This window comes from Sardina pilchardus, chromosome 16 (genome assembly GCF_963854185.1).
Source record: "Sardina pilchardus chromosome 16, fSarPil1.1, whole genome shotgun sequence".
Taxonomy (NCBI): domain Eukaryota; kingdom Metazoa; phylum Chordata; class Actinopteri; order Clupeiformes; family Clupeidae; genus Sardina; species Sardina pilchardus.
Genome location: NC_085009.1, coordinates 9,539,966 through 9,552,465, shown reverse-complemented (window position 1 = coordinate 9,552,465; position 12,500 = coordinate 9,539,966). Strand labels below are relative to the sequence as shown.

Below are 12,500 nucleotides of genomic sequence, written 5' to 3'. Positions count from 1 at the left end.
CAACTCATAACAATAATTCATGAGGTCCCTCTATCTCTTTTCCGATTGTCTCTGTTCCTCCCTTTCTCCATCCATCTTCTCTAAATTATGATGAAGCAAAGAGCAGACCCGTAAACAGAGGCAGTGGAGAGGTAAAGTGACTTGCCTTAGAGTGAATTTTTAATCACTTTGGAAAGCAAGGCTTGAGGGCCTTGGTTGGTGCTGATACTGTACATGAGAATTGCAGAATTTCTCACCTGTTCTCAGGTGTTTCAGTAGAAAAAGAGACGCTACAACTCGCATTTAAGCAGTTTTGTGGTTTTGTTTTTTGTAGTGAAATTTTACTCTCTGTCCTTAAATGGTTTGAAGCTTCTCTAAACTGAAGTGAAGCACTTATTCCCTGACAGCTTGCGGAACTGTAATCGGATTATACAATTCGAGATGGATTCATGAAAATGCAACTCAGAAATGTCCACGCCCTCATGTCCATGTGTGTTGATGCAAAGGAATGTGGGAAATGAAATATGTCTTAAATTGAATAATTTCATGCCTTCTTGAGTTGTCCTTGAGGTGGTACTGAGAGCTTTCATCTTCTGCTGGGCGTATTGAATAAGCATTTCATTCTGTCAGGAGAAGATTGGCGTTTGGCTTTGTCGTCCAGGTTAGGCCGGGCTAACAAGTCCATCACCGTTTTCCCTGCTAGATGAGTTGAAATACAGCCAGGGGAGTCGTTCCAAGAGCACCAAGCCAGTCCTGTCTCGCTGTCCAAACTAGCAACAACCCAAGCCTTGCAGTGTTTTGCAATCCAACAGAATAGGAATTGTGTCCCGGGTCGCTCCCCGCAGTGAATGGGCCCAGTCATCTGTGGGAGAGGCAGAGTGGTGCGGATGCCAATTAGCTAATAGCCTGATTATATTTCCTCTGGCCGGCCCCTCTGATTGCCTTGATTTTGTGTTCCTTTAGTGGTATTTGGAAAGTGACAGCTGTTCTGCCTTTTTTTTGAACACATGACATAACACTAGTCAGTCAGTACCCCTCTTGGCAAAAAGAAACTTCATTTGAGAAAGTACTGTATACTCACTCAAAGCCCAAATTAGTATACTTTCTAGAGAAGGGTTCTGAGTCTGACTAAAGTTGACCTTCAACCAAGTAACAAAATCCAACTGTTTGTTCTTTATCAATCTGAATTACACTTTCAAAATCCTCGTTTTTGGAAAGTATCTTGACATGACTTGTCTGACATGATCAGCATGTGTGAATGTTTACATAAGGTAACGTGCACAGCACAGCAGGTGTGATTGCAACAATAGTCACATTGTGGGACGTTATCAGACATAAGTTAGCTCTGAGATCTATCCGCATTCCATAGATGAGTTATTGCGCTGATGGGTTGCCCAAGCGTGTTGAGAGGAGGAGGCTGCGTTCATGTCAGATCAGGGACGCATGGGTTAAAGGGCTGTTGCTTTACAGGGTCACATACTGTATGCGCTGCATGCCTCTGAGTGCCTTTTGAGTGGCTGGAGTAGCTTCTGTCACTCGCTTGGGTTTGGCAAAAAAACATGTTGATGGATAGGGGTTTTTACACACACGCATGTACTCTCTCTCTCTCGCACACACACAAACACGCATACATGCACACACACACACACACACACACACACACACACACACACACACACACACACACACACACACACACTCACACACACACACACACACACACACACACACACACACACACACACACACACACACACACACACACACACACACACACACACACACACACACACACACTCACGCACACACACACACACACTCAGAATGTGAGTTTGCAGTTTACTGGTTAGTCCCAGTGGGAGCAGGTGAGTTGCTGACCTTGCACTTGTCAGAAAAGAGGCGCCATTGTGCAGTAAACAATGCGCGAGACTCTGAAGGAAGAGCATTCAACTCGAGTCCAGTGCACGACCTTGGCTAACCTTGGCTGGGGAAACAAAGGCCCGGCGGCCCCTGGAAAGCAGCGGAAAGGAGACGCGTCCTTGATCCAGCAATGACATACGAGGCATTAGCGTTGAGAGGGGTGCAACCCTGCGAAAGGTCATCACCCAAATTAGAGCTCATTCTGATAGGATTTCACTCCACTTCGTTTGGAGGAAGAGGCCCCGCCACTGGAGGGAGTGTGTGTGTGTGTGTGTGTGTGTGTGTGTGTGTGTGTGTGTGTGTGTGTGTGTATGTATACTGTAAGGGAGAGTGATAGTTTGTGTGTGTGTGTGTGTGTACTGCAAGGGAGAGTGATAGTGTGTGTGTGTGTGTGTGTGTGTGTGTGTGTGTGTGTGTGTGTGTGTGTGTGTGTGTGTGTGTGTGTGTATGTATACTGTAAGGGAGAGTGATAGTTTGTGTGTGTGTGTGTGTGTACTGCAAGGGAGAGTGATAGTGTGTGTGTGTGTGTGTCTGTGTGTGTGTGTGTGTGTGTGTGTGTATGTATACTGTAAGGGAGAGTGATAGTTTGTGTGTGTGTGTGTGTGTGTGTGTGCGTGCATGTGTGCGTGCGTGTGTGTGTGTATGGGGGACGGGGTTAATATGAGGAGGGGGATGAGGGAGAAAAGTGCTGGAAAATTCCTCATTAGGTTGAGTGAACTCGGGATTATCAGCCCAGCACAGACGAAAAGACGATAGATAGACGTTAATGCCAAAAGGGGTTGGGCTTCTGTTCTCCAACAGCACTCAACAAATGAACTTCAGACAGTCATCTATAATAGGCTAAGTCAGTCTATAATATATTCACTGTACAGACACCAATGTGGTAGCATTCAAGCAGTAATAGAGGTGATGTACTGTATGTGTGTAATGTCTAGATTCCAGATCTTGATTGATGCGTGTTGAGTTGTATCCTATAGATGTTACCGACAGTAGACATAGCAGGCATATGACCTCAGATTTAACCTTCCAGTTAATAACTGTGTGTGCGTATATGTCTGGAATTGTTGAGTGATAATATCAGTTGTTTATGAAGACACATGAGAATAAGATTGGATCTTATCTCAAAGATATACCATCATGATCTCTCATCACTGTATCATTTAGAGATTGCTTCATAAACAGCATCTAGAGCTCATGCGGTTCTATCAAATGCTTGTATCTGAATAGCTGGCATTGAGAACGCATGAAACATCTATTATAAAAAGAAATGTAAGCAAGTAAAAATGCTTGAAACTCCTCTCACAAAGTAAGGCCATACTGTATGTCCCTCTGAAAGTTTGTTACAGAAGGGTTGTCCACAACATTCTTTTTATCGAAATGGTCAGAGATCAAACAGCTGTCATCATGAAGAGGCTTCAAAAACAAGAGAATGCGCACACATCTCAGTAGTACAGGTGCTGGACCAACAAGAAGGGAAAATAAATGATCAAGGTCCGCACACTGAAAGACCTTGGTCCGAAACGTTGTGCTAAAGAAACGTTTGGGAGCTTCTATCCGTGTGCGGACCTTTATCATTTCTTATCGTGAAGAGGCTTGTCATGTTCAAAAGTCTGAATATGGAGACCTTAGCAGCGCAGAATAAACCATGTTCTGTGTCTGCTCCCTCCACTGTACTCTTCTCTACTGTACACGGTTTGCATGAGGAGGCTCTGTCAGCAACAGTGCACACATCCTTTGTGTGGCATCATTAGGTGAAGAGGGAGAGACGTGTGTGTGTGTCTGTGTGTGTGTGTGTGTGTGTGTGTCTGTGTGTGTGTGTTTGTGGTCTGAAGGTGACCTGTCTCGGCAGGGCTCCCTGGAAACTATGCCAACTCTGCATAGAGTGGCAGTGAGAGAGAGAGGAGAGAGAGAGAGAGAGAGAGAGAGAGAGAGAGAGAGAGAGACGAGACGATGGGGATGCCATCAGAGAGGTGCTGGTTTATTCATCCGTGTCTCTTGATCTCATTTCACCCCAAAAGCCCCAGCAAACACCAGCACACTGACTACTGTGTCCCTCTCTAAAGAGAGCCAGAGGAGGAGGAGGAGTGTTGAGTAGATGAGCCATGATGAGCTTGGCACTGCTGTGCTCACTTGGCCTCTTGCTTTGCCATTGGACCAGATGACTCTTGTCAGTGCCCTGGACACGTTCAGAGGTTGTTGGGCTGTCGTCTCATAAGCAAAGTGTGAGTTGTTTACTGAAAAACTTCATAACACAAGATGTTCAGCTTCCTTTGAGAGCAGCTTTAGTTTCCATGTTATGGGGACCCCCCCTCGACTCTTCCTCGGGGGAACTTCATGCTGATTAGAATGGAGATTTTTTTTTGCCGACTCATGATTTGCCTATTAGGCCGTTTGACATTGTTTTTGATGACTCATGGTAAATGTATTATTTGATACTGCAAGTGGTTTTAACCCAGCAGTGGTAAACCCGTCTCAGCAGATGGTCTCAGTAAAAAGTGTTAGCCGAGGGCCTCCCTGATGTGGTCACTATAGTGTCCAGGGACTCTCTGTTATATGAGCTTCGGCCCTCTCTCGTTAACACATAGCCTGGTCATGTGATGAAGCACTATGGGCCACTATAGATTACATTACCCAAAAGCCCTGGGTGCCCTGCTGGGGCCTCCATGCCCTCCACTCTAACATGGAGACAGAGCGGCAAGAGTCAAAGAGAGGGAGAGAGGGAGGGAGAGAGAGAGAAGAGAAGAGAGAGAGAAGAGAGAGATTTGACTATTTGTATGTGTTTGCATTTGTGTGTGTGTGTGTGTATGTGTGTATAAGGGAGAGTGATAGTTTGTGAGCATGTGTGTGTGTGTGTGTGTGTGTGTGTGTGTGTGTGTGTGTGTATGTGTGTATATGGGAGAGTGATAGTTTGTGAGCATGTGTGTGTGTGAGTGTGTGTGTGTGTATGTGTGTATAAGGGAGAGTGAGTTTGTGAGCATGTGTGTGTCTGTGTGCGTGTGTGTGTGTGCATGTATGTAAAATGGAGAGTGATAGTTTGTGAGCATGTGCGTGTGTGTGTGTTTGTGTATGTGCTGTATGTATTAGGGAGAGTGATAGTTTGTGAGCATGTGTGTGCGTGTGTAGGGGAGTGTGAGTGTGTTTACTCTGTGTATGTGTGGACTGCCAGGGCCCCATTACGGGGGTGGTGGTGGTGGAGGGCATTTAGATTGGTATGCCGTAATGTGGGGACACTGTAACTGAAACCCTCGGCCCTCGCCGTGCCAGGGTATGTGCGGGCACAGACACCGCGTCTCCCTGCCACGTCGGCAGGAATGCTGGGAAAATGGCTGACCTTTGACCCAGAAACTGACCAATGAGGATAACAATTTATATAGACCCTTAAATTAGTGCGCCATAATTTACTGGTCGGTGACCGATGAAAAAAAAACAAAAACAATCTTGATCACATGTTTTGTGTTGTCCTGCTAATGTTAGCACGGTGACTCTCAAACCGTGTGACATTTTCAACCAAGTATTCCGGACCACACCTACGTGTGCTGAGAAAGCGGTGACCGATCATTAGTATCTCTTTCATCCCCTCCCTCCTTCCGATTCCACTCATTCCTCCCATCCTTCTTCTCCTCCTCTCTGTACACAAACAGAACACCACTCCCTCCCTGACGCGTCCCTGTCACCTCTTCACACATTCTCCCACAGGCCGGCCAGTCATTTGCATGGTGCTGTCTGCGTGTGAGTCACACATATACTCGTGAGCCATTTAAAGAGCCTGAGGGCCTGAGGCCTGCCTCCCGTGTTTCAGACAGGTGTACTAATGTCTCAGGTAAATGTCCACATACCACACTGGCCCCATGAATGTTACCACTACTATACAGCGCACTACAGTCTCCAGACAGCCACTGCTGTTGGTACATTTGCTCGCTGTATGGTCAAAGTCCTTCGTTTTGTTTTCTTGTCTCGACAGCTCAGCTCTTGTCTAGTCATCGGATGTCTCCTCTCCTCTCCTCCCCCCTCTCCTCTCCTCTCCCTCTCCTCTCCTCTCCTCTCCTCCCCCTCTCCTCTCCTCTCCTCTCCTTTCCTCTCTGTGCCCTCCTGTCCTGTTGCTCCCCGTCTCCTCTTCTCTTCTCTTCTCCTTCACCCCTCCTTTCTTCCCATCTCCTCTCCTCTTGGCTCTGCATGTGCGTGTTGTTGACAGGAGTGGCTCTCTACTCTCTACTTGGCAGCTGTACCTGCCTTGCTACTGGTTTAAATTTATCTGTCCAGTGAAAGCCAAGCTTGCTGAGAGCTAGAGACTCACCGTGGCATCAGGCAATGTCCACTAACATTAAGTGTGTGTGTGTGTGTGTGCGTGTGTGCGTGTGTGTGTGTGTTTGTGTGTGTGTGTGTGAGAGGGTATGATTATGCAAGGTTAGGAGGCAGCATGGCTGAGATTTGCAAGCCTCAAATCACATCTCTTCTCTCCTCTCTTGCTATATACCTCTCACTCATCTTCACCCACTCATCCATCCATCCATCCATCCATCCATCTGTCTATCAGTTGCAACCATCTGTCCATCCATCCATCCATCCATCCATCCAACCATGTAGCCATCTGTCTAAGATGACAGCGGGCTGATCACAATATGTGGCATTCAGAAGGATGGCCTGGAAATGTATTTAGGTGCAAATCTGATCCCCCGTGTTAAGCAATCATGGCACTCGTTGCTGTTTTAATCTAACCACCAGATGCGGCCGTTCTTCACAGGGGTCTTCATTTACACAGCAGAGGAACTCACCATAAATCAGCCCTCGGCCCTATCAGTGACCTGGAACAACAGCCGCCCGGTGTGCGGTGCGGTGCGGTGCGGTGGGGTGGGGTGGGGTGGGGTTGTTGTGTTTGATGGGCTGGTGTCCACTAGCGATAATCTCTACCTGTGTAAATATGATTAACATTCCAATGTAGATGGTCAACAAACGCAAAAATGCTGTCAACAAGGAGGGACTCCATCCTGTGCATGTGTGTGTGTGTGTGTGTGTGTGTGTGTGTGTGTGCCTTGCGAACAGTACGTGAGTGTATGTGCAAGCGTGTGTGTGTGTGTGTGTGTGTGTGTGTGTGTGTGTGTGTGTGTGTGTGTGTGTGTGTGTGTGTGTGTGTGTGTGTGTGTGTGTGTAAACGTGCACTGCATGAAGCGGAAGTGTTATCATATTTTGGACAGGGCACAGGCATTGTGGCGTAATGTTCCTGGAAAAGGCTAACCTGATCAGCGTTAGCCGTCGCTGGCCTCAGCCAATGAGGGGCTAGTGGACCACGGAAAATATGTCCCCCCACATCCTGAACAACATTCCCTGCTTATTGTTTGGATTTTATTGGGCCTGAGACCTGGTGTACTACACATGGGAATGTGTCTGTACGTGTGTGTGTGTGTGTGTGTGTGTGTGTGTGTGTGTGTGTGTGTGTGTGTGTGTGTGTGTGTTTGAGTTTGAGTGCTGCACGTGGTCATGTTTTGGAGGCCTACTCTTATGCAAGGGGAAGGGCAGGACTGTGAAGCAGCAGGTTTAGATATCAGTGGTCAGTCAGGTCTCATGCTATCAGCATGCACCACAGTGCTCTTCCAGCTCCAGAACACAGAGCTAGCTTTGTGCAGATGTAACCCCCAGTTCAAATAAGAACTATAAATTATCATATTGTAATAAATAATACAAATATTTATATGAATAAATAGAAACAAATATATAAATAACACATAAAGTTATTTATCAAAACACACAGGGTATAAAAATAGTTTTTGTACAAATTCAATGCTCCTAATGGTGTTTGAACCATCCCTTTAATTGAACGTCACTGCCCCTTTAAGAAATGTTCCAGCTATTCACGAGCTAGTTCTAAACATTAACGGCAGACGCTAACAGAAAATCAAGCGATAGACACGAAACTTTGACATCTGAATTAAAACTCTGAAAATATACAATTTAACATCTGTTATATAGCTCATCAACGTCCAACCCTAATAACATCGTAGTGGTGGTTTTGATGAGTGTGTTTGAAGACGGTTTTGGTGAGTTTTCACTTTGTTTTTCATGTTTATTGTGTATATCGAATTGAATGAATGTGGTACAGTGTAATAAGCTAGCGGGGTAAACGCCTATGTTTACACCCATCAAAACATAAGTACCCAAGGTGTTTTCACTAGCTTTTGAATACGAATGTTAAAAGAAGCTAAATGTACTTGTACTTATTCCATATTCTTTGATATTTTATATTTAATCTTAAGTAGCGGCTAAGGACATTCATTTTACGTTACCTTGACAACACAGTCAGTAGCAAGAGGGACGTTAGCAGCTACCCCCATGTAAAATACAATACAGTTTTCGCTGTTGAGAGAAAGTTATTTATTTTATATTGTTTATGGCCTGTTATACAGGCCAGGTTTTTTACCCAACCCCGGATGACTCTGGACAGCTCGACAACAGATCGGACCTCCTCAGCGCGTTTTGCGAGACACTAGATGGCGAGCCTACCCACGGAAATCTAACTGAAAGAACTGAACTGAAACAACGCACGGTTTGATCTCAACTCACGTTAATCACATACTGGAGCTTTAGTATACTCACACTGGAGATATAGCCTACTCATACTGGAACCACACTGGATATGGACTGAACTCTGAACGAATTGAATTGAATGGATCCTCTGAACTGAATTAGTTAAAGTGTTGCAACACAGATATTTAAGGCCTTTGAATAGAATATATAAACTTGTGATGTGTGAATGGGTGAATGTATGAATGTTAACTGGTTTAATGTGTTTTAAGTTTTCTTTTATGTTTTCCTGTCAAAGTGAAACAGAATAACAACAGTAACAATAGTTAAGCAAAAGAACAAACAAAAGAAATATTTAAATACTTACCCTTGACCTGTAAAGAAAAAGTTAGATTCTATAAAGTGAAATAATCACACTAACTAGACATTACAAATACTTACCTGTTCCCCTAAAGAAAGAAGAGTTAACTCAAAAGAAACAAGAAACAGATAAACAACAAATAGTTGGAAAATAGCTAAAGCAACTGTTCCTAAGACAAACTATTTATAACAGACCGGTCTCAAAACATAACTAGAACAAACTCATATTTTAATTTTAATTTTTATTTAAATCCATTTAAGTAAGTGGTTAAACTAGATTAAATTGAAAGCACATACTGCACTGTGAATATTTATTGATCCATTTATTGAAATATCTTGTACTGTATATTTATTGACATATTGATTGTTTATTGAAACATTTTTATTCCACTACTGACCTACTTAGTATTTCTTCTTCATTCAGTAAACTGCCGGCTTATTTATACAAACTTACATGTCTCATGTCTCTTTCTCTTATGCAACACACCACTCATCGAACCTAGTAGCCTAATACTGGTCCAGTAACAACATTACTACTTCTTTCTTATTTATTAATTAATTATAGCACTTGCAGTGACACAAGTGTTACACATAGCATAGTATTTATATAATAATAATAAAGTATTTATAGTGAGAGTATATTCGCAGAGTATATTTGGGCAATAATAAGTTACATTAGTATTTATAATGCATCGGAGAGTATATATGGATGATAATAAGTTATATTAGTATTTATAGTGCATAGCAAATTATACATGGATCTTAATAAGTTATATTATTGCTTAATGACTTAATTAATCTCTCTCTCTTTGCCTCATGCTGCTCTGTCTCCATGTTTGGGTGGAGGGCATGGAGGCCCCAGCAGGACACCCAGGGCTTAGTATTTATAGTGCATAGCAGAGCATTGCAACATTAGATATGGATAATAATAAGTTATAGTCAGCACAAATAGAGACAAATACGTCTCCAAGACGCCTGGAAAAGGCCTGAACAGCTTAATTACATCGCGTTCCATTTAGAACGTCTTATTTTGATCTTACAAACAGCGGCGGCATCTCACTGAGAATGTGTGTCATAGTTCTAGATCTTTATCATATTTAATACCTTTATAAAATCTTTGTAAGACGTTAGGGAGATGGATGTCCTATTATGACATATTGATGAGCATCTGGGATACGGCTGCTAAACGCTGCTTGAAGATCTTAGCAAGACGTATCAGATACGTCTGCCAGATGAGCAAACACTCTCTAGAATACATCTTACAGCTGTCCAGCAGACCTTTCGAACACATCTTCCAGACGCCTTGCAGACGTTCTTGTGCTTACTTAATAATTATTGCTTAATGACAAGGAGTTCAAGTCAGAGTTCAACCTGTTTATTAATAAGAAGAAGAGCGGTCCGAGGCACTCAAAAATGATGCATATAAACACTTTTATTTGGCTACTTAAACACGCATTTTCAGCCAAGCTGGCATTTATCAGAGAGCAGCAATGTTAATAAATTAACCTTTTTTACTGTACTGGGCTGGATTTGATATGGGGGACAAGAGGGGAAAGAGAGAGCAAGTTGAGTAAGCAAGGAATGAGGGAAGGAGAGGAAAGGAGGAGAGGTGAAGGGATGGAAAGGCAGATAGAAGGAAAGGAGGGAGGAGAGGAAAGGAGGAAAGGTGAAGGGATGGAAAGGCAGATAGAAGGGAAGGAGGGAGGAGTGGAGAGGAAAGGAGGAAAGGTGAAGGGATGGAAAGGCAGATAGAGGGAAAGGCTGGACGGACGGTCACTTGTTGCGTAAGGGAGCTTGTTTGGTTTCATGTGAAAGTGATGGAAATTGACCATGTTCCCGTAGGTGGTGCCAGCGAATGATGTCATGTGTATTGTGTTGTTGCCGTGACTCCTGTTTCCGTGGAAAAGAGAGTAGACTGAGGGAGGGCTGTGTGTGTGTGTGTGTGTGTGTGTGTGTGTGTGTGTGTGTGTTTGGGTGGGGGGTTGGGGGTCCTTTTAGAGTGTTGTCAACACCCCCCTCACACCAGCCTCCTCAGGTCTTTCAGTTGCTGCTTTCTCTGTCTGGGTCTCTGTGTGCACCTGACCTGGGACAGATCCTGGCCTTGATACACACACACACACACACACACACACACACACACACACACACACACACACACACACACAGACACACACACACACAGACACACACACACACACACACACACACACACACACACACACACACACACACACACACACACACACACACACACACACACACACACACACAGCTAAAGTATTACTGGCCGTAACAAAAGATGTGGTAATGCACACAGATCTTTCCGTAATCAGTTCTTTCCAGAAACTTCCCTCAGTTCCTAAGTGTTGATTATTACACAATGAACATTGATTTATCCAATGAATTGAATGTACTGTACCTCTTTCAGTAATGACCCACTTTCTTTCTTTCTCTCTCTCTTTCTTTCTTTTTTTCTGTCTCTCTGTATAATTTTTCTATCTTTTATTCCTTCCATTTCCCGTTATCAATTTAATTTATCCCTCTCTTCCTTTCTGGTCCCAACCCTCTCTTCCTTCTCCCTCTTTCTCAGCTCTCCCTTGCTTCTTATCCTCCTGATCTCTCTCCTATCCTCTCCTCCTCCCCTTCCTTCCTCCCCCTCTCCATCTCCCCTCTCTCTCTCTTTCTTTCTCTCTCTCTCTCTCAATTTTCAATTTCAATTCAATTCAATTCAACTCAATGGCAATTCAATTCAATTTATTGGCATGACCGTAAGTGTTACAAATATTGTCAAAGCAGTAATTACATCAAATTATTATACATTAATATGAATAATAACAACAATCTCTCTCTCTCTCTCTCTCCCTCTCATCCCTCGCTCCAGTCTGTGGCTGTGACCTGGCCCAGGGGGGCTTCTTCGTGCGGCAGGGCGACTACATCTGCACGCTGGACTACCAGCGCATGTACGGGACGCGCTGCTTCAGCTGCGAGGAGTTCATCGAGGGCGAGGTGGTGTCGGCGCTCGGCAAGACCTACCACCCACGCTGCTTCGTCTGCGCCCAGTGCAAGTGAGGGCGCTACGCACGCACGCACGCACACACACACACACACACACACACACACACACACACACACACACACACACACACACACACACACACACACACACACACACAGTCTGCGCCCAGTGCAAGTGAGGTGCTATGCACACACACACACACACAGTCTGCATCCAGTGCAAGTGAGGTGCTATGCACACACACACACACACAGTCTGCATCCAGTGCAAGTGAGGCGCTATGCATACACACACACACACACACAGTCTGCATCCAGTGCAAGTGAGGCGCTATGCATACACACACACACACTCACACACACACTCTCAACGTCTTCACACACACGGTCAGCGCACACCTACACACATGCATTCGTGCACACACACAGGCCCACACAAGGCAAGAAAGACCATGGCAATACACACATGAACCTCAAATGAGTGAGCAATGATACATATTTACGCAATTAAGCATCTAAACATGCTAAGAGACGTGCACTTATACTCACTTGTTCCTTTTCTCCTTCACTTTCTGTTTCTTTCTCTCTCTCTCTCTCTCACACACACACACACACACACACACACGCACAAAGAGCCACGCAGAAATACACAGTTTCCATTCAGTGGGCAGGAAACCCTAGACCGCTCTGTAAATAAGTGGCCTGTGAGT

General features: G+C 44.5%; 1 protein-coding gene across 2 annotated transcripts in view; it reads left to right on the top strand.

Moving 5' to 3' along the window:
* ablim2 (actin binding LIM protein family, member 2) overlaps positions 1–12,500 on the top strand; it is a 66,914-nt gene that overhangs the window by 16,056 nt on the left and 38,358 nt on the right. For both annotated transcript variants that reach the window (XM_062517218.1, XM_062517217.1), the window contains exon 3: positions 11,657–11,840. In XM_062517218.1, coding sequence (XP_062373202.1) covers positions 11,657–11,840 — 184 coding nt within the window. The remainder of the gene's footprint in view (positions 1–11,656; positions 11,841–12,500) is intronic.